The sequence below is a fragment of the Eutrigla gurnardus genome (assembly GCF_963514095.1).
Source record: "Eutrigla gurnardus genome assembly, chromosome: 1".
In the NCBI taxonomy this organism is placed as follows: Eukaryota; Metazoa; Chordata; class Actinopteri; order Perciformes; family Triglidae; genus Eutrigla; species Eutrigla gurnardus.
In genome coordinates, this window is record NC_139915.1 from 13,042,409 (window position 1) to 13,058,874 (window position 16,466).

At 44.0% G+C, this 16,466-nt stretch overlaps 1 protein-coding gene across 1 annotated transcript; it reads right to left on the bottom strand.

The window, feature by feature from the left end:
- Positions 1-2,504: 2,504 nt before the first annotated feature.
- On the bottom strand, positions 2,505-7,802 carry mex3b (mex-3 RNA binding family member B). The gene is made up of 2 exons (XM_084019233.1): positions 7,296-7,802; positions 2,505-5,769 (listed from the first exon to the last, which is right to left on the bottom strand). Exons 1-2 carry the CDS (start codon positions 7,513-7,515, stop codon positions 4,421-4,423), a joined length of 1,569 nt encoding a protein of 522 aa, XP_083875359.1. The 5' UTR covers positions 7,516-7,802; the 3' UTR covers positions 2,505-4,420.
- Between the last annotated feature and the right edge of the window lie 8,664 nt (positions 7,803-16,466).

Below are 16,466 nucleotides of genomic sequence, written 5' to 3' on the forward strand. Positions count from 1 at the left end.
GAAGCTAGTTTGATTTTTGGAATAGATGGGTCTCTGATGATATTTGTGATGAAATGGATGTTTTTGTTGTGTTGCTGTGTTTATGTTTGTTGTATGATTCGGTGTTAAGTGTGTGTTGGTTATTGTGATTTATGTTATGTTACTGTTTTATAGTTCCGTTTTTGTCTAAATGAAAGAAAAACTTCACATGTATTACAGTATGATAAATGAATCTACTGGTGTCAGAACAACGTTATGAAGCTACTCAAGTCAAGTGAGTCATGTATTTCGTCCCTTCTTCTATTGACTCTGTCCACAGGAGGGAGTGAACTCCATGTGTTGTACATTTGGCTAAAAACACTTGTCAGCTCTTTCAGCAGCAGTATGATTGCTTCCTAATAATATAGTTCATGGGGCCAGTTTTTGTGGGTCTGTGATGTTTCCATTTGTAACTTATCATTAGAGGCTGCTCTCTCCACATTTACTATCTCACAGCGAAGCATGTGTTTAAACGTCAGTGTTTCCAGCCGGACCACATGACATGAGGCTGCACTTCAGATGAAGGAGGGAGGTGGGGGAGGGGAAGGACGAGCGCTGAGGAAGTTCAAATGAAATCAGGCTTTTTACACAGATGCTCCAGATGTTGACTGACACTGTATACACAGTTGATGATTCAAGGCGATATTAAAGGCCAACACTTTATTTGATTATGTTTACATTCACCAAATATTCTCTTTTTATTCCCAAAGACAATATGCCTACTAATCTCTTTACATGGCTGATGTAAATCAACATTCCACTACATGCAGCCATTCATTTTCCGATTCATGTAATGTTATTTGTGTTGTTCAGTGTTCTTACCAGCATCATCTGGTCCATTTGAGGAGGTGCCTCCACATCCTCATCACCAGGACGGTGAATCCCACATCGACCCCATTCTCTGCTGTTTGACGGCTCGATGCCCTCACATGTCGTTTATCACATCAAAACATGAAAAGTGGAGCAGCAGGAGCTGTGTATGACATTTAGATGCTTTTTATAGTCGTCCATCGTGGTGGACTTGTTGGAATGTGTGAACACAGATTCCCTCTTTCATGCCTTCAACCTCATTCTTGAAGAGGTTGGAGTTGTGATGTTTGTTCAAATGAAAAACCTGTTGGTATCCGAGTCCTGGATGAGGGTTCAAAGTAAGTGTTTCTTATTCTTTTCTTGTCTCCATGCATCTATACTGTCAGATGACAAATCTGTTTGCAATTAGTTGCAAAGCCCAATTCCTCTCCTTGTAGAACAATCCACCAATCAATGTTCACATTGGCAAAATAATAATGATAATTAATAAGATGTTCCCATAGGTCCAGCTGTTTTTTCTTATTGGAAATTCATTATTTGGACAAAAGAAAATGACATCACCTTATGCTTGACAAAATTACATCATGAAGATCTACTATTACCAACCAATTTCAACCAATAATATCATGACATCCATCCATCAACCAATCAGAGCTAAAGCTTATCTTGTCATGCATCAAATCAACGTGATGTCCCACCTCCTGTCACCATACAGGAGATTCTGGCTGCATGACCCAGTAAACAAGTGGCCGCCATGATAAGAGCCGTTTGAATTCTCTATATGCAAAGGAAAGGAGCTCCAATGCTTCCTCTCCTTTAGCATAGGATGCAACGGATCTTCTTTTAAGAAAGGAAAGGAGATCACGCCGCCCCACAATGCCTTGCGAGAGCAACATTTAAAGTGCTGCGCAACTCAGCCGTTCATGAAAACAAACAATATGCGTATTTGCATATTTAACAATTACTTTCATGCAGATATAAAGTAATTGGAATTGTGTTGATAAATGTGTGGACAGTGATAATAATTGAATGGTATTTTAACTTATTTCAACCATGTTACAAATGTTTGACAGAAACAAAACTAAAAACTTTGTCAACGTTGTTGACTTGGTTTTCCCCCGAGGTCAAGGAAAAGGCGTGAGGAAAAGGAGTTAGGAGTTAGTTCATTTTTTGACTATTCGACTGCAGGCAGAGACTCTGGAAAACATTTTCCAGCTCAACTTTAAAGTGAAAGTGAGTAATCAATTAATGGAAAAAATACGTTACCAAACCAATGTCTGATTAATCACATTACCACACAGGAAACATGGCCCCTGGGTGATAAATTGATATTTCTTTTGACATGCAGCTCCATCTTTCATTTATAAAAATGTTTAATGTTGAAAGATGCTCATCACAAACCCCATGGTGAAGCCTTCAAATATCTAAACCTCAAAAGGTTGGTTCCCAGAAGAGCCAGATTGTGTCTTCAGGTCACACGGCAGCACTAATTAGTGACGAGTCAGGCCAAGTCCCCCTCTGTCTGAGCCGACACGCAATAATTAGGCCGCGCTGGTAATCCTCAAGGCTTCTGTTAGGAAGCAAGGAGGTCAAATGTTCAGAAAACAACCCGTCTGCTCTCAACAAAAGCAGGTGAGAAGAAGATGAGAAGCACACAACTCGTCAATGGACCATTTTTATTGGACTTATATAGAAATACTTAAAAAAAACATTAAGTAGCACCATTACTTATTTTTTTTATCATGTATAACTTTAAATGTCAGAAAAATAAAACTCTTGATACATTTTGAAATCTTGTCTCAGCAAATATAATATTAGTATTTGACCATGAGGTTAAAGGCCCTTTTTCATAAAATAAAATATACTTTGTTCTTAAACTTTGCCCAATAACCTACATTTACGCTCAAATAACTTCACCTACATATACATACACAAGTGGTAAACAAATGTATTAAAATAGAAATACTAAAACTATAGTGGTGCAACAGAAGCCTGTAATTCCCACTGGAATCTAATTCATACAAATTTTAGAAAGCATACGGTTTCTTTGTGTTCAACTTACTAAGTTTTGTACATTTCAATGTTTCATAATAATATAGAATAAAATATGCTTTATATTACTGAATAAAAAATATGCTGGGTGAAGCAGATTTAAAAGACATTGTTTTTTGCTGAACATATAAAAACTCCTTTCCAACAGAATACTGTCAAATGCAATACACAGTCGTGTGATATTAAAATAATACAGTGATCAATGCCATAAGGCCATACTAAAAAATAACCAACCCAGCCAGTTCACTGAACTTAAATTAAAATATCTGTAAACATCTTTGCAATAAGAAATATAATATTTCAAGTCAAAAAAGAATAAAATACTTGATTCTGTATGAATGTCATTTAAAACGTGGATTCTATACATACATATGTTGTTGCTCTGATCTGTAAAATGTCATGTTCACACCAGACGCCCAGCGAATCTTCACCGTGCGTTACTCACACCAGTTTGACTTTATTCCCGTCACTCGCACCAGACACCAGAGAGGAGGCGGGGCTTCCCTCCATGTAGAACCCAACCAGGTTTCCTCCATCATCATTCACCACTATTGCTGCTTTGTACATGTTGAAGTCCCAGATCCACCAAGAAACCAAACGCTGTCCTGTCTGAGTTCATGACATCATCCAGAGGTGCTCGGTGGATTTCACCACACTGGATTCTCTGGATCTAGGAAGACCCACGTAGGCTGGTTTACCACAGCTGGAGGAACCCAGAATAAACTATTTAGTTAAATATCAATAACCAGTTGAAATGGATGCTGAAATAACTTCATAATGATTGTGACCAGTAACAAGTGGGAAGTCATGCTTTGTTAGGTCTGTCTGCAAGACAACAAGCTGACTACTTTTAAATTGCTTATTTCTGAATGGAGTCTGGTTGATGTGTGCTAGGCTATGCTAACATTGTAGCTGCTCCATCAACACTCCAAATAAGGTAATCTAGACATAAATACGACAGAGGCCTTGTTGTTTGGACCACAGACAGACTCTGGTTTCTCCACATAGTCTGGTCTGGTCTCTGGACTAATGTGAGCTCCATTTAGGATTCTGCAACATCAGGGCGTAGGTAACGACAGGAGAATCTCAATGCCGATAGGCTTTAGTTCTACGTGAATGACAGGAATCTGCATCTATCTGCATCTTTACATTGAGTTTGTATGCAGTCAGTCACACTGCACATGAAATTGGCCTTACGTTTGGTGTGAACTCGGCATTAATCTACAGTTAGGCTGGAGGCCCTCCATGTTTCCCAGCATGACCTCCCCTCTGACTACATTCAACGGGTAAACTGTAGGACTCAGCCAGTTTGTCACCAGTTTGACCCACCTGTGTCTCTTCACTTCATAAATATAGAGTACAATTTACTACAACTATTGATTGCTATGCTGTAATATTTAAAACATGCACTAAGATGTTAAAAATATTTCCCGAAGCTACAGTATATGATGTCCATTCCTCTGGATACTGCAGCCTCTTAGATACATATCTATGTACACTGATGATCCCATTAAAGCTGTATGAGGTGTCTTTACTCTCCTTATGAAAATATACGTATAGCCTGAGTGACGCCGGTGTGGCAGATGGGGCATTTGGGTTCGCTCCTCTCACAGATACGATTAGCACATTCCATACAGAAGAGGTTGTGCCCACAGGGGACCAGGGCGGCGATGACCTCGCTCTCAAAGCACAACGAACAGTCGCGGCTGCCTTTCCGGCTGGTGCCAGAGGAGGTGGAGGAGGAGGAAGAGGATGAGGATGACGAGGCGGAGGAGTCGCATGGGAGGTGAGGGCCAGGCAGGGAGGCAATAGAGCTGGAGTAACCGGGGAAACTGAGTGGGCGGGCACCTGGGTCGCTGCGCACCCTCCGGGCCAGTGGGTGCTCAACTCCGGTGTGGTTGTGGAGGGGAGGCGACAGTCTGGGCTGCCGGCGCTGACTCACCACCGCTCCGTTGGCGTTAGTGGAGGCGTTGGTGGGGAATATGGCTGAGGTGGAGGTGGGGGAGCCAGCTCCGGTGGACGAGGGGGTCATGCGACTGTCGTACTGCGACCACAGGAAGCCCGGTGGCGTGGACGTAGCCTCAAACCCTGACGAAGAGTCAAAAGCCAGATCAGTGCAGTCAGGAGAGATCGCCTCAGTTCCATAAACAAAGCAGTTCCCATTGGTGGTGGTGTTGTTGTTGTTGTTGTTGTTGTTGCCGTTGTTGTTGGCACTGTAGCTAAGCGGGGGGCTGGGGGGGCTGTAGTCGGCCATACGGGAGTTACCAAAGCAGGAATCTGTGGAGGCGCTGCCCAGCGACGATGATGAGTCATTGCGGTAGTTAGAGAAGGGTTTACGCATCCCGGCGCTAGATTTAGACCATAGGGTGGCGTTCCCATGCAGATCAAAACCCACATCGGTCCCGTTGGCATGGAAGTCGTTCTCATCCTGAAGCTCAATAAGACCTCCTGTCCTCATGGCGATATGGGCTTCAATCTCTTCGCGTGCTCTGTCCACATTCTCCGGCATCCCAGTCACCTCAAAGACCGGCTCCTTGTCTCGGCTGGGCGTCACAATGTAAGTGTGGGTCTGCTGCTGGATCCGCTTGATGGTGGCCCCCTTGGGGCCTACTACCAGCCCCACCACACGGTAAGGCACCCGCACCTGGATGGTGGCCTGTCCAGGCAGGTTAGGTGGTACAGGCACCGGTGTGCCGCTCCCATTCTGGCTGGTGTTTTTGTTTCTGGAGGCTCGGATCATGGAGAAGTGCTCAGCAGCAGAGATGATCTCCCTCCTGGCCATGGCCACGTCCTCCCGTCGACCAGTCACCACGAAGACTGGCTCCTCACCTCGGACTGGTGTCTTAATGTAGGTGTTGGTCTTCGCTCGCAGCGCTTTGATCTTGCAACCTGAGGTGGTTAAACAAAAGGTGACCGTGAGGACAAAATGACAACATGTGTTCACTCATTACTTATGGACTCGCAATGGGAAGATTTAATAATCGTAATCAAATAACTTGATGGTGGTAATTTTACACAATCAAGACTTGAAGATTGATATTTTCATGTATCCTCTATTTATGCAGGCAGACTTTATGATCACTTCATGATTATTTTATTGAATGTTTTTTCACTAAAAAAATGTATATCTTACCTGTGACAAATTATGAATATTTGTTTCTTAACAAAATGTGACAATCAGGTGAATTGCAATAATCTAATCATGATATGAATGTTTTGATTCGTCTCATGCATATCATGGACTATAGAAAATAACTGCTGGATGTTTATTATTGTTTGTCAACACAAATTCTAATCCCATGCTCCACAAACATACAGCAGGACAAAAACTCACAAACAAAACATCACTCCTGGGTCTCTTATTTTATACTAATAGGATCACGGAAAGACGGGAAAGCTACCTAATCATTCCATAGCCTGCTACTGGTGCATAAAAGTGCAATCCATGCACATGTGTCTTTATGATCAAAATGGGAAACAGCCTCAGAAGAATGACATAATTAGTCAAGCAGAGAGGGTCTGTAACCAGGGATGGAGAAAAATGTCTCCATAGCCCAGTTGACATAGATCCTTAATGAATTACTAATGTAGGTTAAATGAGGCCCGGGTCTCTTTTCAAATAATCCAGAGGTCACAGTTAATCCACTGCTTGTATTTACCTGGCAGCAGCTAGAAGCAGCAGCAGCTAGAAGCATCAGCAGCAGCAGCTAAAGACATCAGCAGCAGCAGCTAAAAGCATCAGCATCAGGGAGTAGAAAAGATTCCTCATACGTAACCAAGCACCAGACCGCCCTGCAGCTGGAACACTCCTAGATGTGTGCTGTTTTACGGGCGCCAAGGTAAAATCTGATCCTGTACAAGACGGGAATCGATTACCGAAGACGGACACGTGGGGTTCTGGAGAGCCTCACTGTTGGGTGGTTTAGCCTACATGTCCATTTGGAAGTGTCTCTCGGGGAACTCACGTGACCTCAGAACGCTCTGTCTTTAACCCAGCTGCGTTCACGTCCCTCTGTGTTTACAGAGGCGGACGCACGACGTGGTCTTCTATCAGACTTGTTTCGGCTCATCCAAATGGGTTCCTCTTTCACTTACTTTTTAAATTGGGGTCTGTTGCTTGCTGCCGCCCACAACTGTGTATTTATAGAGGAGGAACAGAATGTGTAACTGGCGAGACACTCGCAAAAGTTGCTGCTGAATTAGAGGCTGGTTCCTGCTCATTTTAGATATCCGATATTAACACGCTCGTGAAGACGGGCAGGCCTTTGTCTAAGGTCGTCCAGGCAAGACCGGACCGTGTCCTGGCAGGACCGGACCGTGTCCGCACACCAGGATCACATCTCATACCTGAGATGTTTGTGACACATGATACATATAAAGAGAGCACGGCTGTGAAGAAGCAGAGAAACACGCACCCTGTCTGCCGACGATCTCCGCCACATGCTCAGAGCTCGGAACCGGGACGCATTCGGTCATGTTGACGCTCTTCCTCCGGGGCTCCTGGTTGTCGTATAGGTTGCTCTCGTCGTTGTCCAAGCCGAGCAGGGAGAGCTGATCCAGGGCGATCTGCAGGGCTCTCTGCTCGTCCATTGCGTCTCCCTGGACGCTGCCGTCGGCGTACAGCGAGCTGGGCATCTTTGCGGCGTTGCGGGCTCGGATAGAAAAAGGAGGTAACGAAGGAGGGCGGAGAGGGGAGGATGAAGGGAGAGGCACCGGTCCCGGTCTTCAAAGACAACTGGTCAGCGCGATGAGGAGGGAAGTAAACATTCAAGCAGCAGCTAAATGAAAAACATCCACCCGCTAGGAAGTCCCGGTCGGGGCCGTGCTGTTGCAGACTGTGTTTATTCCACAGGAGTAATAAGAATATTCCTTCACGACAAAAAAGTGCCCCTCCCCGGCTGGCTTCCTTCAGGTTCTCTGGTGCTTCTGTCTGAGTCCTCGCGGAGCCAGACGGAGAGATGTGCAGGTGACGTCACCGCCTGGGCAGGGACGATGCGGCGCTGCGAGCTCATTAACATATCCTCACGCTGATTGGCTGGACGAGTGGTGAGTGGGTGGGGTTATGTGTAAAGACATGCCCTTCTTTGTTCTGAGCTTCTCTTTGTCTAGCTCTCCCATGCTGGTAATGTTGTTCTTAGATGTAGCACAGCTACCAGCAGCATGTGGACTGACATGACCTCAGTAGATGTGACTAAGTTATGGAACCACAAGCGGCACATCTCTGCTGCTCAAAAGCAAAGATTTAAGATACAACACAGCCTCATGGCAGCCATGAAAGAGTCACAAAATGTAATCGATTGGTTTTAGGGGACACTCCCACTAGACACCCGTACCATGCCCAAGCATGAGGTGTGCTTCGGCACAATACAGTTCAAGCACAAGCACGGGTACAGGCGGTAGTTCAACTCGGTGTTCAACTCGGATGGCGGCCCGCTATTGAGACAATTTTTGACTGGGTCGGAAATGGGGGTGCTTCAGACTCGTGGTGTGTGCGGTAAACTACATGATTTTTGAAAATAAATTGTCCATTTCTTCACACTGGGGCTCCAAAGCTGATTTCGACCAGCCACCTTCAACCAGACATCACACGTCAACCTTGAAAAAAATACATCCATCGTCAATGCAACTTCGACTACGCTGATTAAAAACGTATATGGTCCTTCTGGTCTTCTAACCCATGCCCTTCAGTGAAATCTGGATGAACTGTGGACCACAGCATGCTAGCTAAGTCTTCTGATAATGTACATTTTTTGAATTATACAGTAATGATATTTAGATTTGATTTAGGTATTTGACATGAGGATGACAATGAGGACCATTTTACATTGGAAGGTCTTCCAGCCTTTATGTAATAATGTTTTTAAACAGCCCGGCTGCAGCAGTGCAGTCTTGATGACAATAGCTTCAGGCAGTTTGTATAATGATTTCAGCCTCTTTCTCACTAATGCATGGTATTATGAAGCCTAAAGGTTGTGTCAGAGGCCTCTGTGGATGTCCATGGATGAAGAGAGGCAAGATGGTGGGGTGGGGAGCAATGGGGGATTGGCAAACACAAAGGGGATTTTAAGCCGATTGAAAACCGTTGAGACCAGAAGCACTTTGCTTTGTCCCCCCAATTCTGGAGCACAATGCTAATGCTAATGAGGAGTCAGTCAGGAGGAGGTGATGGGATGCACCCTCTTATATTTGACACCTCAACTACCCCCCACCCCACCTCCCGACTTGTAGCAATCCTGAATCTGTTCAATTATATATAGGAAAAGTGTTTATTACTACTACAAATAGACAAACACTAGATATGCATTTACAGCCTGGTCACCTAAAAGTTACATTTCCACACAACAAAACTACTTTGTGAATTATGTTTCAAGGGAAATATATTTTATAGTGGATCACATTTATTCTTGACATATCACAAATTAGTTTCGAAGAGCCTGTGGAAGTCCACATATGGAGAAGGTCTAGGTGGTGGACGGGTCAAAAGGCCACCAGGAGACTGATGAGAATGTTTTGTTATGTTTTCTTTCAGTTAATTAAGATTGCTGAGCACTATTCTGTAGCTATGGGGGATTCATGTCAAAAAGAAATGTTAAATTGACTTTGAAATCAGCATTGGTGAAAAGGGGGATCCAAACTGAACACCAGGAAGAGCTTCATCCAGCTAACACAGCAATATGTATCCAGACACAAGGGTTTACTTTTGAACAACAGAAAGAGCTTCTCATCATGAGAAGTGAAAGCAAGAGTTGGAGGTGAACAAACAGCTTGAATTAGAGCCGATCCACCAGCAGACTGAGAAGGCACTCATTATACTCCAAACCAAGATAGTTAGTGATATTTATAGTGTTTTGTTTTGTTAAGTTCATTAATCACACATTTCAAATGTTTTTTAAACTGTGAAAAAAACTAGAACAAGAAATTAGAAAAAAACTTTTTCCCCTGGAAAGTGTTTTCAGAGATGAATTGCTGCATAATGAGTTGACTATTCCCCCCCCTGTTTAATGCTTCATTTTGATCTTTCTTTTCTTAAAATGTGTGGGCATAACATGGGCTAGAAACATACAAATCTAATTTCCCAAGATGAAGGTCTAACCTTATGGGGGTCCCAACCACTGATTAAAATTATAATTGCTTCGTAATATATCTTCCACACGGAAATCTACCTCCAAATGCTAATGTGTGGAGTTGGAATTAAGCACAAAACTAGTTTACAAAACAATTTGTTGTCAGAGGTACAGCTTGTTTATAAGAAGTGGACATAGTGGTTTCTGGACTATTACATTCTCATTTCAACTGTGTTTTTCATGTTTTTGTGCATTTGTGTGGTGTCCTGTTCCATCTTCTCCCCTCTGGTAGGCGCCACCGAATACTGCACACCAAAACCACCAGATACAGTTGATATATATTTGCATACAAGCTTCTGATGTTGAAGTGAATAATTGGCATACTATGCTCTGAGCTAACCTTACATGTTAAGCTCAGTCAGTGTGTTAATACTATTGTTCATACTACTGTTGATACTACTACTACTGCTACTGAATCCTCATAGAGAAATAAACCCAAAAACAATACTCGTTGCAGCTGCGTTTATCTACATTTCTATCATTCTCCCCTTTGTTTGTGTTCACTGTTCTGATGAAATAAAGTGTGACTGAAAGTGTTGTCGTGGTGTTGCACAGGCCCACAGCGTGTCCCACTGCTCTTTCTTCAGCCCAGATGGACACTGATTGCAGCACCATCCCTGATATTTGTTGTTTGGTGTTAGGCGTTAGGCAGCTGCTTCGAGGCGATTACCCGTATGCCTTTTAATGAGAGGAAGAAAAGCTTTGTGTGCTGTAAGAGAGTGACGGAGACAGGCAGGGCTTAGTGATTGCCCTGTCAGGGCTGCAGACTCAGACACTGGGTCATGTTGAACAGCAGGTCACAGGATACAGCATCGCCTGTTTGCACACGGCTCCGTCACACCATGATCTCAGACACGCCCCCTCAGGTGTCCTGCATAGGACCTTATTTCAGAACAAATATGTATGGTAGTCAACGATGAGCGGCATCATTCTGATCCCATTTGAATTGTACCATGTAGCTGATGTGTCTGATGTGTTTTATCCAGTGACTCTTTTTATCAGCAGGAAGAGAAAAAACAAGCAAGACTGTTGTTGGCATGAGCAACGTTACATCCCGGTCCCGAACACACAGAGACCTGTTGTTAGTGTGAGTAACGTTACATCCTGGTACCGAAAACACAGAGACCTGTTGTTATAGTAACGTTACATCCTGGTACCCAACACACAGAGACCTGTTGTTATGTGAGTAACGTTACATCCTGGTACCCAACACACACAGAGAGACCTGTTGTTAGTGTGAGTAACGTTACATCCTGGTACCCAACACACACAGAGACCTGTTGTTAGTGTGAGTAACGTTGCATCCCGGTCCCGAACACACAGAGACCTGTTGTTAGTGTGAGTAACGTTACATCCTGGTACCGAAAACACAGAGACCTGTTGTTATAGTAACGTTACATCCTGGTACCCAACACACAGAGACCTGTTGTTATGTGAGTAACGTTACATCCTGGTACCCAACACACACAGAGAGACCTGTTGTTAGTGTGAGTAACGTTACATCCTGGTACCCAACACACACAGAGACCTGTTGTTAGTGTGAGTAACGTTGCATCCCGGTCCCGAACACACAGAGACCTGTTGTTAGTGTGAGTAACGTTACATCCTGGTACCGAAAACACAGAGACCTGTTGTTATAGTAACGTTACATCCTGGTACCCAACACACAGAGAGACCTGTTGTTAGTGTGAGTAACGTTACATCCTGGTACCCAACACACACAGAGAGACCTGTTGTTAGTGTGAGTAATGTTACATCCTGGTACCCAACACACAGAGAGACCTGTTGTTAGTGTGAGTAACGTTACATCCTGGTACCGAAAACACAGAGACCTGTTGTTATAGTAATGTTACATCCTGGTACCCAACACACACAGAGACCTGTTGTTAGTGTGAGTAACGTTACATCCTGGTACCGAAAACACAGAGACCTGTTGTTATAGTAACGTTACATCCTGGTACCCAACACACAGAGAGACCTGTTGTTAGTGTGAGTAACGTTACATCCTGGTACCCAACACACACAGAGACCTGTTGTTAGTGTGAGTAACGTTACATCCCGGTCCCGAACACACAGAGACCTGTTGTTAGTGTGAGTAACGTTACATCCTGGTACCGAAAACACAGAGACCTGTTGTTATAGTAACGTTACATCCTGGTACCCAACACACAGAGAGACCTGTTGTTAGTGTGAGTAACGTTACATCCTGGTACCCAACACACACAGAGAGACCTGTTGTTAGTGTGAGTAACGTTACATCCTGGTACCAAAAACACAGAGACCTGTTGTTATAGTAACGTTACATCCTGGTACACAACACACAGAGAGACCTGGTGTTAGTGTGAGTAACCTTACATCCTGGTACAGAACACACACCTGTTGTTAGTGTGAGTAACGTTACATCCTGGTACCCAACACACACCTGTTGTAGTGTGAGTAACGTTACATCCTGGTACCCAACACACAGAGAGACCTGTTGTTAGTGTGAGTAATGTTACATCCTGGTACCCAACACACAGAGAGACCTGTTGTTAGTGTGAGTAACGTTACATCCTGGTACCCAACACACACACACACCTGTTGTTAGTGTGAGTAACGTTACATCCTGGTACCCAACACACACAGAGACCTGTTGTTAGTGTGAGTAACGTTACATCCTGGTACCGAACACACAGAGAGACCTGTTGTTAGTGTGAGTAACCTTACATCCTGGTACCCAACACACACACACACACCTGTTAGTGTGAGTAACTTTACATCCTGGTACCCAACACACACAGAGACCTGTTGTTAGTGTGAGTAACGTTACATCCTGGTACCCAACACACACCTGTTGTTAGTGCGAGTAACGTTACATCCTGGTACCCAACACACACCTGTTGTTAGTGTGAGTAACGTTACATCCTGGTACCGAACACACACACAGAGAGACATCACTTTTGGGTGTGTTGTCTTTATAATCAAGTATTTTCAGTCTTATACTTCAACAACAGATAGACCACAAAATGAAAATTTCTTGATAGTGAAAGTGTATTTATATTTACATGTATTTATATACACTGCTCAAAAAAATTAAGGGGACACTAAATGATCACAGTATAACACCAAGTCAGTTAAACTTCATTAATGTTGGACACATTCAGGAAGCTCAATGATGGTGAATCAGTTTCAACTGCTTTGATGCAAATGAAAGTGACAACAGGAGCAACGAAGGGACGACAACAATGTGATGCGGAGGCCACAGATAGCTGCTCTATCCTCCTCCTTCCTGACTGGTTCTTCTCTAGTTTTTTCTTCTGCTAGTGTCATCACTACTTGTAGCATGAGGTGGTACCTGCAGCCCGATCAGGTTCACAGGTAGTCCAGCTCCTCCAGGATCCACATCCATACGTGAGGTTGCAAGAAGGTTTGCTGTGTCAAGAGCATGAGCAGGACCATGAGATCGGCCCTTACACCAGGAGAGCTGGACAAGGCCGTAGAAGGGCATCAACCCAGCAGCAGGAGGAGAACTGACAGAGTCCTACAACAAAACCTCCAGCAGCCTACTGGTGTTCAACAGACTTCAAGAGGGCCCCTGGTCCTCTAGTGGGACCTGGTCCCACAGCCCAGGAAGTCATTTCATTGGCATTCATATATTCATAGGTATATTCATTTATTTATGTGTATGTATTTAGTTATTTAATATTGGCTTAAATGGCATGACACATCTTCTTCTGAAGCTCCTCCAGTATATGTGAGGTGTCTCATAGTGTAATGGAAGAGAACAGACCCAGATGGAGATGGAAGGATATGTGGATGTGTGGTTTAGAGACCGGCTGGCACGTGTGTGTGTGTGTGTGTGTGTGTGTGTGTGTGTGTGTGAGTGAGAGAGCCACAGACTGTAACCTGATCCAGACTCAAGGTTAGACAAAGGAAAATGGGACACTTTGGTTTTGGTGCATTTTTACACAAGGAAGCTTCTTTCTTCACAGGTTTTTACATCAGCGAAGTGAATGCCTATTTATTCTAATCATCACACATCCCCAAAACCAAAACAAACAAAAACCCTTGAAAGAGTATGAGGCTGGAGCTGTCACTGAGGGTGTCTCTAGTGGGATGGGATTATATTTAAATCAAGATCATAATTGGTACATTCAGGCAAATATGACAAAGGAAGGATGATTCATTTGTAACCGACGTTGGATATGATATGCTGTTGTGATGTTGTGGCTGTTGCGATTCCACTTGCAGAATGATGTGTTTGAGGCATAGAAATGGTGCAGGCTACGTGCTGGGATCTGCAGGTATGGAAGCAGCGCTGTCCCTATCTGTTTCCTCCCTCCTCCCGTCTTCCTCACATCTCTGTGCCTCCTCCCTTCCTCCCCTCTTCCCCTCCCCTGTTTGCTCTGACACACTGAACTGAAGTGGCACTGCTTCTCTGTGCTGTGATTGGCTGCCTGCCAGACGCTGGCTGAGCCAAGCAGCACAGCGGCAGGGCAGCTGGAGCTGCCGGCCCACAATGCACCACAGCGCACCGTTCCCCCTCCCCCTCCTTCATCCTTCATCCCACCACCCCCTCCTCCTCCTCGACAGCCAGCCACAACCCAGCTCTTTGTCTTCGCTTCCCTCTGCTCCTCTTCTGATATTCAGTCAATCTCTGATCAATAACGGCTTCGTCTCTGAGAAGGAGGAAAGAAACAACATTATATTGCAATGCAAAGCACCTTCTGGAATATATCTATTTAATGGTTGGGTCTCATGTTCACACCAAACACAAAGCATATTTTTCGCAGGCTGTAATATACAAAGTCAATGCAATGATGTCGCTGCCGTATTTATGTCTAGATTACCTTATTTGGAGTGCTGATGGAGCAGCTACAATGTTAGCATAGCCTAGCACCTGTCAACCAGACTCCATTCATAAAACAACCATTTTAAAAGTAGTAGTAGCTTGTCGTCTTGCAGACAGACCTACTAAAAGCATAACGTCACACTTTTTACTGATCACCATCATTATGGAGTTATTTCAGCATCCTTTTATTTGTTTATTGCTATTAAATCTCAGCTAAATAGTTTATTCTGGGTTCCTTCAGATGTGGTAAACCAGCCCACATGGGTCTTGCTAGATCCAGTGAATCCAGTTTGGTGAAATCCACCGAGCACCTCTGGATGATGTCATGAACTCAGACAGGGCAGAATTTGGTTTCCTGGTGTATCTGGGACTTCAACATGTACAAAGCAGCAATAGTGTTGATTTCAGCCATGATGGAGGAAACTTGGTTAGGATCTAGGTGGAGGGAAGCTCCGCCTCCTCTCTGGAGTGTTTAGTGATGTCAATAAACACAAATGATCCTGTGGTCAAACTTGCTTGAGTAACACTAGGCCCCCTCCCCCGGTCACCAGGCAGCCCAGCGGGAAACCCCTTCCCTCTTCCTCACCAGTCCCTATGCATTTTCTGAGGCCAGTATAAACTGTGAAAAGAAAAATGGCTCAGCAGAGGCTGCCATGCAAGGAGCATGCACACTGACACACCGAGGGCAATATAATCACTATCTTGCCCAAGAACACTTCAGCATCGAGCCACCGATTCGCTCTACCTGGTCACCCGCCCCAATCAAGTCACACTTTATTTAGAACTGCATCAGACAGTGAAGTCTGCCTGTATGGACAGAATATATTGTGTGTGTGTTTACTGTTTTAAGCATGATTAAAATGAAGTCATCACCTGAGTCATCACTTCTATCAACCCATTGAATGAATCATCCTGTTTTTATTCCAGCACCTCTTGCACTGTGCACTTCATGCTTTTGTTGTTTCCTAAGAGAGACAGATAAGCTGAGATGAAAAACTACTAAGATCCTCTCAATACTGTGATCCTGAATGTCCCTTCTTCATGCAGAGAGCTGCAGGCGTTCCTAGATAAACATGAGGTCATGGTGGGCTCTGGGTGGCGGCTGCCTGTCCAGCTGCATGCATAGATGAAGGGATGGATGATCGCTCTGGGCAGGCTGGCAGTGCTGGTAAATTACTGATGTAGAGACGGGGAGTGGACTGTGAGTGATGTTTCCATGGTGGAAATCAGATCCTAATGGACTGGAGAACGGCACCAGTGGGCAAGATCCAATAGAGCTCAAAAGACAGCGGTCATGTACTGAGAGTAGACGTGGCATTATTGCCTGATGGAGATAATATTCAGTCTCCTTTTAAAAGTCTGTGGCCAAACCTTAAAATCACTATGGAAAGATGACTTATGATTGCACTGCATTGCCCCATTACATTGCATAAATGATAATACAATTATGATAAGTTATCAATATTATAAATACATACACATACATAAATGATGTATTCATGTGTGATCTGTGATCTACAGATGGATGTTAGAAATACAATTTATTAAGGCTGACCAACAATTTGAATGACGATTAATCACCATTCCTAAATATATACAATAATAAATGCCCATCTTCTCATGTATAGAAT